The 15,536-nt window shown below is 40.8% G+C and overlaps 1 protein-coding gene across 1 annotated transcript in view; it reads right to left on the bottom strand.

Moving 5' to 3' along the window:
- Positions 1 to 2,098: 2,098 nt before the first annotated feature.
- Positions 2,099 to 15,536, bottom strand: part of LOC108705161 (adhesion G protein-coupled receptor E3) — a 34,323-nt gene continuing 20,885 nt past the window's right edge. The window contains exons 13-19 of the mRNA XM_018241968.2: positions 14,396 to 14,590; positions 13,474 to 13,709; positions 6,246 to 6,306; positions 4,995 to 5,086; positions 4,453 to 4,621; positions 2,782 to 2,880; positions 2,099 to 2,700 (exon numbers count right to left, since the gene is read on the bottom strand). Coding sequence (XP_018097457.2) covers positions 2,599 to 2,700; positions 2,782 to 2,880; positions 4,453 to 4,621; positions 4,995 to 5,086; positions 6,246 to 6,306; positions 13,474 to 13,709; positions 14,396 to 14,590 — 954 coding nt within the window. The 3' untranslated portion in view covers positions 2,099 to 2,598. The remainder of the gene's footprint in view (positions 2,701 to 2,781; positions 2,881 to 4,452; positions 4,622 to 4,994; positions 5,087 to 6,245; positions 6,307 to 13,473; positions 13,710 to 14,395; positions 14,591 to 15,536) is intronic.

Here is a 15,536-nt window from a genome sequence, read left to right as displayed (position 1 = left end):
ATTACTAAGTGATATACTCAACTCTATGTACTAATTAGTGGTGTTTATCCAAGTGCTTATAACCTAATTGGGATCTAATAAGTGTGTAAAAAATTCATTGTGACTGCTCTAGTTTAACTGATCAAGTGGGGGTTCTTTTCTATCTCTTCTGATATTGTGAGATTTTGAATACTGACTGCAGTCAGACCTCTGCTTGAATCAGAAGGATAAAAACAAAGGGACAGTGGGGTGGTTTGTGTTTTTCTAAGAAATCATTTACAATGATGGTGGTGCGACTCCGAAACACCAGAGTTAAGATGCAGAGATAGCCTTTATTGCGATATTCCAGGTATGTCTGATGGAGGCAGGCGTAAACACCCTGAAACATTGAGTTTGGCTTGAATAACTGATCTGTCTGATGGGGGTCAGAAAAAAATAACTTAAATTTCTGTGTGAAAAAAACAGGATCTTGGCACGTTTTGCAGAATTTCTAATTTTAAACTAAGATATTACGTAAAGAAACTTCTTTTGCAATCAAGAACTGTAATAATATGGTTTTATGGTTATGTTTTCTGCATATCTTTCCTTATCTCGTCAGCCTTATGATTAGTAATTCCAATTAGCGTGACTATTATCATGCCTAATTTTCTGCTGTACAGACTACTAGAATCCTATGACTGGACCCAATACAGGTCCCTCAGGGCTCCAGTTTTATTTAGCTTGTTTATTAATGACTCAGAGAAGGGGGTTGTAAGTAATGTATCTGTATTTGCAGATGACACAAAACTATCCAGCCCAATTAATTCCATCTAGGATGCGGCATCCTTGCAACAGGATCTTGACAAACTGGTAATCTGGCAGCTAAGTGGCAAATGAGATTCAATGTTGATAAATATAAAGTCATGCACCTGGGATGTAAAAATATCCAAGCCACTTATACCCTTAAAAGACCAGTAACATAAAAAAAATTTTGAAAAAATTGTTTCTTTTTAATGAAAAAAAGAAATTACTTACGTATTCTCTGCATGCGCTCCTCTTCAGAAACGGCGACAGGTCGACGATCCATTGTGCGGCGCTCGATTTCTCCAACCTTCCTTCTATAGGAGATAGCCAGGGTGGAGAAATCGAGCACGTCGCCTTGTCGCCGTTTCTGAAGAGGAGCGCATGCAGAGAATCAGTAAGTAATTTCTTAATAAAAGCTTTGTGATTTAAAAGTTAAAACTGTCTTTGTGTTGTTTTTTTTTTGTTAAAAAGAAACTAATTTTTTTTTTTTTTTTTTTTAAAAAAAAGGTACTTGTCTTTTAATGGGACTACACTAGGCAAATCCATGATGGAAAGGGACCTTGGAGTCCTTGCAGATGATAAACATGGCTGTAGCAAGCAATGCCAGTCAGCAACATCAAGGGCAAATAAGTTCTTGAGATGTATTAAAAGGGGCATAAATTTGCAGGAGGAAGGGGTCATTGTTCTACTTTATAGAGCACTGGTAAGGTCCCATCTAGAATATGCTGTACAATTTTGGTCTCCATCACTCAAACAGGACACTATTGTATTAGAGAGGGTACAGAGAAGGGCAACTAAGCTGGTAAAAGTTATGGAAAATCTTAGCTATGAGGAAAGACTGGCCAAGTTGGGGCTGTTAATCCTGGAGAAGAGGTGCTTAAGGCTTGATATGATAACTATGTATACATATATAAGGGGATCATATAATAATCTCTCTAATGCTCTACTTACCAGTAAGTCTTTCCAGCTGACAAGATGGCACCCATTCTGATTAGAAGAAAAGAGATTCTGCCTAAATATTTGGAAGGGGTTTGTTACAGTGAGAGCTGTGAAGATGTGGAATTCTCTCCCTGAATCAGTGGTACAGGCTGATACATTAGATAGCTTTAAGAAGGGGTTGGATGGTGTTTAGCAAGTGAGGGAATACAGGGTTAGGGAAGATAGCTCATAGTACAAGTTGATCCAGGGACTGGTCAAAACAGGTGAAAAAATTGGTTGCTAAAAAAATTCATTCTTGAATTCAAATTTCGAGTTCCCGGTTCTCTAAACTCATATTCTATTACTCACATTGGTGATCTAGTTAATACATTTTGAAAATACAAATGACAACTCCAACAACTTGAAAAAACTCTTTTGAACTTTAATAAGTCTGTCCCAGAGTGTATCCGTTGATTTCAATTTTTTTCAGCTGCCTAGTATTCTGTTGGTCTTATTCTTATCCATATAACTGTCCCTACTTTCTACACTGTTCAAAATAATTGACCGGAAAATAGGTAGAACTCGCTGGAAAATGAAAAGGGTTTGAGGGAAAATATTGGGAGTTGCTGGACAGAATGTGTAGACCAGGTATAATTATGCAGATTATTCTTTTAGCAGGGAATGATGAAACTTTTGGAAATTGCTGGATTCTTTACAGAAGAACAACTTACTTGTGACTTTTGTTTCCATATAAAAAAGGTTAGTGTAACAAATAACAACCTGGCTCTTTAGATGTTTACAAACAAACCACAAATTACATATAGGTATACTCTATTTATTTACAATTATTTATAGCAAACGTTTCTGTTGCTGAGTCTTTGCCATGAGGAGCTTACACTCAGCCCCGGGTTCCTTGTTTTAGTGATTTGTATCATCTGAAGTCTTGCACCATTCTGTCTGAGCCATTTCAGAATGACGTTCTGTGACGGCAACAGGTTTCACTACCTGGAATACAGTTGCCTGAAGAGAGAAATATGAAGATTTTATGAGCAGAGTAGCAGCAGTGAGAACAATGAATATAAGGGGAAGGCTGGGACTTACTGATTTCAAGGTCATAGGAACAGTGCTGCCTGATACAGTCTCTGATTCTGGCTTCTTAATATGCAGCCGACGGAAAGTTTTGCTATATTCCTCCCTTACCTACATGCAAAGAGAAAGATGACTTTTATAGTATAACAAGTGTCATCTTCAGGAGGATTAAAGAACGGCACCACCTGGTGCCATCGTCTGCTGAGACGCAACTTTTAGTGAATTAGCGCAGTGATAACGAATTTGCATCTGGTGAATTGGCACGGAGTGTGGACAAATGGTCACTGACGAAAATTTGGCAATTGTAGTGTAGCCTCTGTGAAGAGTGTACATATAAGAACTGGGCATGTTGATGCATGGAGACTGCACTAATGGACACATTTGCATCCCTTAGTGCTCTAGCAGTTGCATACAAGGTCTTAGTAAATTAACCCCATGGCCCCTTTACAATCCCATTTTCATATTTGCCTGAAACAACATGATTCTAACACAGATCCATGTTGTCCAAATATTTGTTCAGCACCCTATCACATGATATATAAAAACATTTTTATCTTAGGCCCCCCACAAATTCAAGAATATCTATGATAGCAAATATAGTAAATACCCCCTCACCTTATCTGGCACCCAGGCTGGGCTCTTTGGAACATCCAAACCAGCAAAAAACAAACATTTGTAATTATTCAAAAAGAACTTTCAGGTTGAACTCCTAAATTCACTGTTTGTCCATGAGAAACAGCCCAACAGTTTGGGAATCCAGACTGTATTCCTTTTAGTTGTGCTTAGAGTAAATATAAATGGTTGTATTGTTTCACACAATACATATGACACTTATGGGGCAAATATGGGGCACATTTACTTAGCTCGAGTGAAGGAATAGAATAAAAAATACTTCGAATTTCGAAGTATTTTTTTGGCTACTTCGAACATCAAATTGGCTACTTCGACTATCGACTACGACTTCGAATCGAACGATTCGAACTAAAAATCGTTCAACTATTCGACCATTCGATAGTCGAAGTACTGTCTCTTTAAAAAAAACTTCGAACACCTACTTCGCCACCTAAAACCTACCGATCATCAATGTTAGCCTAGCTTTTTTGATCGAAAGAAAGTCGTTCGATCGATGGATTAAAATCCTTTCGAATCGTTTGATTCGAAGGATTTAATTGATTTTTCCTTCGATCGATTTCCTTCGATTTTTCCTTCGATCGTACAAACGAAGGAAATGCGTTAAATCCTTCGACATCGATATTCGATTTTACTTCAACGGTCAAATATCGAGGGTTAATTAACCCTCGATATTCGACCCTAAGTAAATGTGCCCCATATGTATGAGCAAGATGCGCAAATTCAATTCCAATTTGGTCCAAAGTCATTTTTGTTCAGCACCATCATCATAAAGCTATTTTTCATTTAGAATATTTATAAGTGCACAGATCTGAATTCATCATAATTAAATTATCATAGATTTATGCACATACATTCTGACACATATTTTATATTTAGTAATAAGAAGGGTGACCTGAAGCTACCTGACAGCCTGTAATAGCCAAAAAAAAGTTTCCTACCAGCCTGTAGTGAAAATGCCATGTCATTTAAATCCCACAAGCAATAACTATCAGCATCTAATACATCTGGAGTTACAGTAACTAAGGTAAAAAATGAAAAAGATTTGGTGACCTGGCGATTGAGCAGACAGTGTACAAGGAAGATGATCGCTCCCTGAAGACTGTTGCAGATGGTGAACAGATACGATGCCACAATGGCCCCAGTTCCACACTGGAAGAAGCCAAGGACCCAAGTAGATCCAAGAATAAACAACTGAGCCAGGGCCTTGAAAGTCAGTAACCTGCAGTCAGAAGACAAACCAGGATTCTAATCTCTGTAATGCACCAACAGCTCTGAAACATATATTGAACTGTAAGACAACACTACTGATATCATAAGAAATAAATAAATAACAAAAAAGAAAAAAGAACCATCCATATTTGCAGTGTATTATTAAGCTGTTTTCTTTTAAACTGCATTCCTGGCACAAATCAGAATTATGAAACCACAAAAGTGGTTGATAAATTGCTTTTGCAATAAGACTAAGACATCATTTCTGACTGCATTCCTGAAGCATTTGAATTAGTGAAGGCAAAATACTCCTAGAGATATCCTTTATTTATAGCATCAGATATCCTTTATTTATTATCACAATATAGTACTCGCATACTCACCGGGTGTTTTTAAGACTTGATACATTTTTGTTCAGAGACGCTAGCTTCGTTCGGAGTAGCCATATTGTTAAAATCAGGAGCGTGGTATTTATCTAAGAATGTGAATGAGAAAATGTGAAAAAGATAAAGGAAATATAAATGTTTTAGAAAAATCTATATTAAAGATTAGAGTGACAGTTAACAGAGCTGTCCAGTTTTATGGCCAGAGTTTCCTACACAAGTTGTATACTATGGGGCAGATTTATTAAGGTTTGAATGATAAATTTGAATTTGAATATTTGAATTTCTTTTGTGTCAAAACTCACAAATTTGAATTCAAAAGCACCAATTCGAATGTAAATTTTATCACACCTCGACCATGGATACCGTACTAATTTGAATATTCGCCATTTAAAACCTGCCAAGTTAATTTACAAGTCAATGGCAGAGGTTTGTTGAACCATTTGAATATGTTAATTGCCTTCCTGACATTCAAGTTTTTTTCCAGAGGAAAAGTTAATTCGAATTTGTTTCAAATTCAATTAGATTTTTCAGGTCGGGACTATTCGATCAAATATTAGACGTTCGAGTTTTTTCATAAATAACCTCCCATTGGAGTTGTGAGTACATTGCAATTTATAATAGTAAAAAAAATTCACATAAATTCAAAATTTGACCTATGATAAATGTGATAACCAGCCCATTAGATGGACATGGCCATGGAAATACCTGTAATACCTCAGCTGATATCTAATAAGAATTACATTTACGCTTAAATTTCGTTTTGCAGAATATTTGAGAAAGACTGCCTGCAAAATGGAATAAGGAATTTTTTCATTTAAAGAAATATTTCTCATCTGAATTTTGTAATTAATTCAAACATATAAGCAGAAGGAGGATGACAGAATTTGTTTTTCATTTTTTAGATTCAGGCCAAGAGAATTGTTTAAAAAACAGGGCAAGAAGTATACAAAAAGCACATCATATGCTGCAGAATGGAAAATTCATATATCATGTTACAAAATGTGTTTTTTTAAACCTTTTTATGTAGCTGGTTGATAAATTTTGCATAATTCCAAATATATTCTAAAGAAAATGAAAACGTGATATAAAAATTAATGGGTGGACAGTTTTTGTGTGTGCATGGTTCTATTTTAGGTAAGTTTAATATATTTAAGTTAGTCTATTTCTCCTTATGATAAATTATAACCAGTGTGCTATACCAGAGAGAGATTAAAGGTCAGAAAAAAATATCTTAATTTGATAACTCACGGTGATGAACACACAAACTGGACCAAGGAAACTCCAAATGAGATTTAGATTGAGCCAACAACTACAAGGAACCAAATAGAAAATCACATTATTCCTAATGACATATAAATACAAGTTCAAATACATAGTGATTTACTTATACAGCTATCTGTCCTTATTAGGATCCTTCTGAGATCTGAGAAACATGAGACTGAAAAGTCAATGGATTTAAATCAATGAAACATAATTTTGGACCATTTCATTACACTGTTAAGTGTAGAAGTTCACATTAGACCACGGGCCTCCCTTTCAGTTATTTCAGAACAAAAATAGTTGACTATTTGGTATGTTACACTGGACTGTAGAGCTTTACTTTTGTGTAACATAGCAGAATGCATCTAAATTTTTAATTTTTTACATTGCACCAATTTAAAAAATGAGACTTTAGGGAATCCATGGCAGCGGAAATTCACCAGCACACAGGTAATACAAGCAGGATATACCTTGCTAGAAGTTTATTGCAGCATGCAAAAGGGAATCCAACCTTAATTGTGATGCCAAGGAATCACTTAGACTATTGGTTTCACTTCTCTAGGGATGTAGCGAACGTCGGAAAAAAAGTTCGCGAACATATTCGCGAACTTGCGTCAAAAATGCGAACGGTTCGCGAACGTCGCGAACCCCATAGACTTCAATGGGAAGGCGAATTTTAAAAGCTAGAAAAGACATTTCTGGCCAGAAAAATTATTTTAAAGTTGTTTAAAGGGTGCAACGACCTGGACAGTGCCATGCCAGAGGGGGATCAAGGGCAAAAATGTTGACATTGTTGACACAGCGCTGCGTTTTGTGCTGTAAAGGGCAGAAATCACACTACATTTCTAAACCTGTGTAATAAAATGCTTTAAAACGTCCGGCGTCTTCATGCCAATCAAGTCGTGTAAAGGTTACAGCCTGTTCACACGCAAAGACGAAACGCGGTGCTTACTGCAACGCAAAAAGACGCAAAGAGCTTTAATGAATGATACCGTCAAGTGAGCAAATAATAGTTTTTAATTACTAGTTGCTTGTCACCTCCAGGATGTTCGTCCTGTTGGTGGCAATATTTCTGTAGTGGTGTGTTTAGCAGTCACCGTGCTTGTGCGCACGTGCACGGTCAGGCAGAGGTAATTCAATGTACAGTGAAGTGAACCAAAAAACACTGATTCTGCAGTGTGGGCCCAGTTTTGGTCTACTTTATTGATCACCTGCGGTGACCATAAAAGATGCGATTTTGCCACTGTTGCAGAACCCTGAAAAATTAGGCATGTGTACTTTCCTGAAAAATTATGTTTTTTTTGTCGCAGCCACTGAACCAGAAGTCCAGAAACCAATATGCCATATAAATGCTGAAAATATTAATTTTTTTTTGTGGCAGCCACTGCAGCACAGAGGCCAGAAAAAATATGCCATATAAATGCAAACAATATTAATTTTTTTTGTCGCAGCCACTGCAGCACAGAGGCCAGAAAAAATATGCCATATAAATGCAAACAATATTAATTTTTTTTTGTCGCAGCCACTGCAGCACAGAGGCCAGGAAAAATATGCCATATAAATGCTAACAATATAAAAATTTTTTGTCGCAGACACTGAAGCACAGAGGCCATAAAAAATATGCCATATAAATGCTGAAAATATTCAATTTTTTTGGTTGCAGCCACTGAAGCACAGAGGCCAGAAAAAATATGCCATATAAATGCTGAAAATATTCTGGTTTTTTTGGTCGCAGCCACTGAAGCACAGAGGCCAGAAAAAATATGCCATATAAATGCTGAAAATATTCTGTTTTTTTTGGTCGCAGCCACTGAAGCACAGAGGCCAGAAAAAATATGCCATATAAATGCTGAAAATATTCATTTTTTTGTCACAGCCACTGAAGCACAGAGGCCAGAAAAAATATGCCATATAAATGCTGAAAATATTCTGTTTTTTTTGGTCGCAGCCACTGAAGCACAGAGGCCAGAAAAAATATGCCATATAAATGCTGAAAATATTCATTTATTTTTGTCGCAGCCACTGAAGCACAGAGGCCGAAACAATATGCCATATGAATGCTGAAAATATTCATTTTTTTGTCACAGCCACTGAAGCACAGAGGCCAGAAAAAATATGCCATATAAATGCTGAAAATATTCTGTTTTTTTTGGTCGCAGCCACTGAAGCACAGAGGCCAGAAAAAATATGCCATATAAATGCTGAAAATATTCATTTATTTTTGTCGCAGCCACTGAAGCACAGAGGCCGAAACAATATGCCATATAAATGCTGAAAATATTCATTTTTTTGTCACAGCCACTGAAGCACAGAGGCCAGAAAAAATATGCCATATAAATGCTGAAAATATTCTGTTTTTTTTGGTCGCAGCCACTGAAGCACAGAGGCCAGAAAAACTCAGGATTTACCTGGATTCAAATTAAACCAGTAGGGTTTGCACCCTAGTTTGTAACGGTGGTGGAGGGAGGAGGACGCTAAAGGACAGCTGTATGTGGAGTCATGAGGCGTGCAGAGAAGGACAGCTGCATGGGGAGTCAGAATCAGAAACTCAGAACAAGTCTTCCGGCGTGCAGTAACCCTCCGAGATCCACCCCTCATTCATTTTAATAAAGGTCAGGTAATCCACACTTTTGTGACCTAGGCGAGTTCTCTTCTCAGTTACAATCCCTCCTGCTGCACTGAAGGTCCTTTCTGAGAGGACACTTGAGGCGGGGCAAGACAAGAGGTTCATGGCAAATTGTGACAGCTCTGGCCACAGATCAAGCCTGCGCACCCAGTAGTCCAGGGGTTCATCGCTCCTCAGAGTGTCGATATCTGCAGTTAATGCCAGGTAGTCCGCTACCTGCCGGTCGAGGCGTTCTTTGAGGGTGGATCCAGAAGGGTTCTGCCGCTGCCTTGGACAAAAAAACATTTGCATGTCTGACGTTACAGAGTGGCCAAAGTGCTTTGTCCTTGCAGGTGCGCTCGTGGCAGGATTACTGGCACCTCTGCCCCTGGAATGTTGATGAGTTCCTGAAGTGACATCACCCTTAAAAGCATTGTACAACATGTTTTGCAGGCTGGTTTGTAAATGCAGCATCCTTTCAGACTTGTGGTATGTTGGTAACATTTCTGCCACTTTATGCTTGTACCGAGGGTCTAGTAGAGTCGCGACCCAGTACAGGTCCTTCTCCTTAAGCCTCTTGATACGGGGGTCCTTCAACAGGCATGACAGCATGAAAGACCCCATTCTCACAAGGTTGGATGCAGAGGTATCCATCTCCGCTTCCTCGTTATCAAGGACTGCATCATCCACGGTCTCCTCCCCCCAGCCACGTACAAGACCAGGGGTCCCCAAAAGGTCACCACTAGCCCCCTGGGAAGCCTGCTCCTGTTGGTCCTCCTCCTCCACAAAGCCACCTTCCTCCTCTGACTCCACTTCTGACACCTCTCCCTGCGTTGCAGCAGGTGCCTGGGTTCGTTCTGGTGATTCCGACCAGAAATCGTGCGCTTCCTGCTCCTCGTCACGCTGGTCTACAGCCTCATCTGTCACTCGTCGCACGGCACGCTCCAGGAAGAAAGCAAAGGGTATTAGGTCGCTGATGGTGCCTTCGGTGCGACTGACCATATTTGTAACCTCTTCAAAAGGGCGCATGAGCCTGCAGGCATCGCGCATAAGCACCCAGTAACGGGGGAAAAAATCCCCAGCTCTGCAGATCCAGTCCTACCACCCAGTTCAAACAGGTATTCGTTGATGGCTCTTTGTTGTTGCAGCAGACGTTCCAACATGAGGAGCGTTGAATTCCAGCGAGTCTGGCTGTCGCAAATCAAACGCCTGACTGGCATGTTGTACCGCTGCTGAATGTCAGCAAGGCGTGCCATGGCTGTATAGGAACGTCTGAAATGGGCCGACACCTTCCTGGACTGCCTGAGAACGTCCTGGAATCCTGGGTACTTTGAGACAAAACGTTGTACTATTAAATTCAGAACATGTGCCATGCAGGGCACATGTGTTAAATTGCCCAGTCTCAGTGCTGCCAACAGATTGCTTCCATTGTCACACACCACTTTTCCGATCTTCAGTTGGTGTGGGGTCAGCCACCGATCGGCCTGTGACTGCAGAGATGACAGGAGTACAGATCCGGTATGGTTTTTGCTTTCCAGGCACGTCATCCCCAAGACAGCATGACAACGGCGTACCTGGCACGTCGAATAGCCTAGGGGGAGCTGGGGGTGCACAGGTGTGGAGGAGGAGGACCCAGCAGCAGAGGACGAAGAAGAGGAAGAAGACGAGGTAGAGAGCGAAGGAGGAGTAGAGGTGGTGGCAGAACCGCGTGCAATCCGTGGCGGTGACACCAACTCCACTGTCGTTGTTGAGCCACACATTTCCTGCTTCCCAGCCATGACCAAGTTCACCCAGTGGGCAGTGTAGGTGACATACCTGCCCTGACCATGCTTGGAGGACCATGCGTCAGTAGTCATATGGACCTTTGGCCCAACACTAAGTGACAGAGATGCGGTGACTTGGCTCTGCACATGGTGGTACAGGTGTGGTATTCCCTTTTTGAAAAAAAATTGCGGCTGGGTACCTTCCACTGCGGTGTCCCAATTGCTACAATTTGCGGAAGGCCTCAGAGTTCACCAGCTGGTATGGTAAAAGCTGGCGGGCTAAGAGTGCAGACAAGCCAGCTGTCAGACGCCGGGCAAGGGGGTGACTCGCAGACATTGGCTTCTTACGCTCAAACATGGCCCTCACAGAAACTTGGCTGGGGGCAGATGACTGGGAATGGGAACTGGTGGTCAAGGTGGAAGGCGGAGTGGAGGGTGGTTCAGACGGGTCAAGGACAGCAGAGGTAGAGCAGTAAGATGCTGGACCAGAAGGAGGGTGGCTTTTAGTTTGCCTGTTGCCTTTGAGGTGTTGCTCCCAAAGTGCTTTGTGCTTGCCGTTCATGTGCCTTTGCATAGAAGTTGTACCTATGTGGCTGTTGGGCTTCCCAAGACTCAGTTTCTGACTGCACTCATTGCAAATTACAACGCTTTTGTCAGAGGCACACACATTAAAAAAATCCCACACTGCTGACCTTTTTGAAGCTGGCAATCTGGCGGTAACAGTAGAAGTTGGCGGCGTTGGCGGCAATGGCGGGTGCGTTGGCCGGCTGACCACAGGTGCCGATACATGTTGTTGCCCTACTGTTCCCTGCGAGCTGTCCTCCCTGCTTCTTCTAAGTCTTATTCTCCTCCTGCCTCTCTGACTCTCCGTCTCTCCATCTGAACTATCCTCCTCTTGCTCTCTTCTACTGGGCACCCACAAAACATCAATCTCCTCATCATCATTCTCCTCAGATGCATCAATTTCTTCTAACAGCTCACAGAAGGAAGCAGCAGCGGGGACCTCCTCGTCATCACTCATTATGTCCATCTCTGTTGTGTTCTCTGCCAGAATTAAATCTGGTGTAACGTCCTCATCTCCTTCATCTTCTTCTGCCAATAATGGTTGCGCATCACTCAGTTCAAGAAACTCATGTGAAAATAACTCCTCTGACTCCAGTGAAGAAGGGGCGCCGGTGGTGGAGGAAGTGTTACGTGGGGTGCCCATAGCAGTGGAGGATGAGGATGTTGTGGTAAAGTTAGAAACGGTAGAGGATGGGGTGTGCTGTGTAAGCCAGTCAACTACCTCTTCAGCATTTTGGGAGTTCACGGTCATTGCCTTTTTAAAACTGGGCAATTTCCTAGGGCCACAGGATAGCATAGCAGCACGGCCCCTAGTGCCTCTGCGTGGCGGCCTGCCTTTGCCTGGCATTATTTTTAAAACAAAACAACAACAACTCAGGTGGTGTTTCTGGAGACGGTATTATTATTGATATTTAGACAGAATGTGAAAAAGCTCACACAGCTAAGTGGCAGTGGTTTGAAAATGAAGAACACACTGGGCAAATAATGCCTACAAGGTCAACGTATACACTACAGCAGTGGTGGATACGGAATATATTATTGCTGCTTGAAAAACATCACTCAGGTGGTGTTTCTGGAGACGGTATTATTATTGATATTTAGACAGAATGTGAAAAAGCTCACACAGCTAAGTGGCAGTGGTTTGAAAATGAAGAACACACTGGGCAAATAATGCCTGCAAGGTCAACGTATACACTACAGCAGTGGTCGATACGGAATATATTATTGCTGCTTGAAAAACGTCACTCAGGTGGTGTTTCTGGAGACGGTATTATTATTGATATTTAGACAGAATGTGAAAAAGCTCACACAGCTAGATGGCCACTGGGCAAATAATGCCTGCAAGTGCACTACTATTGGTGCACTACTATGAAGAACAGCAAACAGCACTGGACACCTTAAAGAACAGTAAGATAAGTAAAATAAAAATTTTTTATGTATATTAAAAAAAAAAATATTCTCGGGTTGGTGCTGCTGAACTACTAGGAGCAGCACAGTAGCACACCAGTCCCACTCCCCAACACTGCTAGACTAATAGCACTTGGCTGTTAAAGTAGCAAAGTAAAACAACAAAAAAGTAAATAAAAGCAGTCCTTACAAGGACTATTGGGTTATTACAGCAGTCAGCAGATGAGATCAGAAGAGATCAGTGCCCACAGCAGGCAGCTACATACAGAGCACTGCAGTAGAAGGTAGATTACTAGCCAGCAAAGCTACCCTAAAATGTCCCTCAAATCCCTGCAGACTTCTGTCCCTCCAATACAGAGCAGTATCAAGTAGATTACTAGCCAGCAAACTTACTATCAACTGTCCCTCAAAGAAATCAGTGAAATCAGTAACAGCTCTCTCCCTACACTAGCTCTTGCAAGCAAACACAGGCAGAATGAAAAAACGCTGCAGGGCTTCAGTTTATATATGGAAGGGGAGTGGTCCAGGGGGTGTGGGGGTGGTCCAGGAGGGAGAGCTTCCTGATTGGCTGCCATGTATCTGCTGGTCTGGGGTGAGAGGTCAAAAAAAAGCGCCAGGTAAGGCGAACCCAAAATGGCGAACGTCGCGCGACGTTCGCGAACATTCGGCGAGCGCGAACAGCCGATGTTCGCGCGAACAAGTTCGCCGGCGAACAGTCCGCGACATCCCTACACTTCTCTGACAACACTGATACAAATAAGGCAAAGCTGAGAGCTGTTATATAAAGCATGTTAGGATTACTATAATGTGGGAAACTACATTACCAGGTCAATAGTAGGGACATAAATTAATATCATATCCATTTTATACTATTTACCTTTTCCCTGTGCCATATCCATCAGTACGAACTGCTGCTGAAATGCCGACTATGACTGCTGGAACCCCAAATCCAATGAGGCAGGCAGTTGGGAAGTGAGAATGTCTTGATGTCAAGTAGTTCATTGCATTCAGGTTTCTCACAGTGAGGAAGAGGAGCACACTCTCCAGAGTCATCCAGCAAAAAGCACAGAGAAGAATAAAGTGGAGACAACCCGCAATGATAGAGCAGAGTATCTGTGAGACAGAGCCAATGTGAGTGAAAGACATTTGACAAACAGAATGAAAAGCAAATCTGGGGTGTAATGAGCGCTCAGCAGAAAACACAGTATAAGAAAGGGCTGAGAAAAGTTACAATGAATCACAAAATAAATACAAAATAATAAATAAAATAATAGTAATTTTACATGGGCAACCTCATACAGCTTCTATTTCTGATCTGAGAATAGAATCTGAGAGCCAGGTCTTTGCACCTTTCCCAATGCAAACTGCAAAAAACAGGTTACACTTTGCAACCTGCTCCACACTTTGTACATGAGGTTCACACACGTAGGGAGGTTAATATCATAAAGTGTCTTACTGAACCCTATGCTGTTGTTAAGTAAAAAGGAAACGGAGAAAAAAATAGACATGAACAGGACAAGAATAAGAGCAATGTTTGATCCATACTGGGTGGAAAAACAAGATCATGGTTGCATGAAACCACTGAGAATATCTGCATGCCTATAGATCATGCGAGATGAGGATTTTACTAAGGAGTTGTTGAAAAGGGATGGGTTTTCGATCCATGAGCTTGATAGTGTGGCCCTTAAGGGACACAATGTACAGTTCTTATTCAATTAATTTTTCACTATATTTTCCATGCTATCATTTAGAGAACTAAGAATTTAGAATTAAGAAAATAATGACGTTTATTCACTTACTCGAAACTGGGTTTGATGTAGGCCAAACAAGATGATCAGTTGTGCCACAAAGAGGCAACCACACAGTGCTGTTAACATGGAGGTGTGAGCGCTCCTTAGGGAACGGCACAGGAGAAACGTGACAAGAGATAGAAAGAGGCAAATAAGAGATATGCTGAGACCAATGCGGGAGACAACGAGAAGGCCATGATCTTCCTGTTCAAGAGAAAAATATATATTTTAGAAATAAAAATGCCCATCAGTCACTTCATCATTGCAGAAAGATGTACTTATGTCTATGCGTGGGTATGCTCCAAAATTAATCTCTACTTAATTACTTGCATTATTCGGAAGCACTATTGTGGTGGTGGTGGTGGGGTGCTACATCAAACCTCTTTGCATTTTTTTTAAATATCTTATCTTGGGTATTCCAGCATTACCATAGATTTGTATAAGACATAGTGCTCTTTCCAGTCTCCAATGCTATAACATCCCAGAAATGTATATTACTGTGAACAACTCCATAATTACTCCTTCACCCCAGGTCTGGTATATGATACTGCCCACTCTTTTACCCCACAAATCCAATTAATAAGACTCATCCCTTCTCTATAATTCCCTTCCAGGTTCTCAGACTTTCTCCCATTGTCTCTGCCTTTAAATTATCACTTCAAACTCATTTCTTTTAGAGAAGCATACCCTCATCTAGTGTAGCATTCCTTAAGTATACGCTATATGCCACTATCACCTGCAAAGTGCAATATTGAAAGTCAAATGGCCAAGATCATCATCATTTATTTATATACAAGTTACGTTGTGCTTTACCTTAGTTTATAACAAACGGGAAATAAATGGTGAATAATAAACAAAGTTAACAGAGTACAATAGGATTAGAGGGCCCTTCGCACAAGAGTTTACAAACTAAAGGATAGGGTACAATTAAGACATCAGGATTTTAGAAACTATTTTGTAATTTATGATACAGCAATGATTGATTAATTAAAGTACATTGAATAAGCTTCTCTAAACAGGTGGGTCTTTAAGGAGACTTTGAAAGTTTGGAAAGAAGGAGAACGTCTGACAGCTCAAGGCAGAGAGTTCCAGAGAAAAGCATAGGCCCAGGAGAAGTCAAGATGGTGTTTGGATGGTTGCTATTAGCAGT

Source organism: Xenopus laevis, chromosome 3S (assembly GCF_017654675.1).
Source record: "Xenopus laevis strain J_2021 chromosome 3S, Xenopus_laevis_v10.1, whole genome shotgun sequence".
Lineage (NCBI taxonomy): Eukaryota > Metazoa > Chordata > Amphibia > Anura > Pipidae > Xenopus > Xenopus laevis.
The sequence above is the reverse complement of the archived record's forward strand: the minus strand, read 5'-3'. Positions and strand labels throughout refer to the sequence as shown.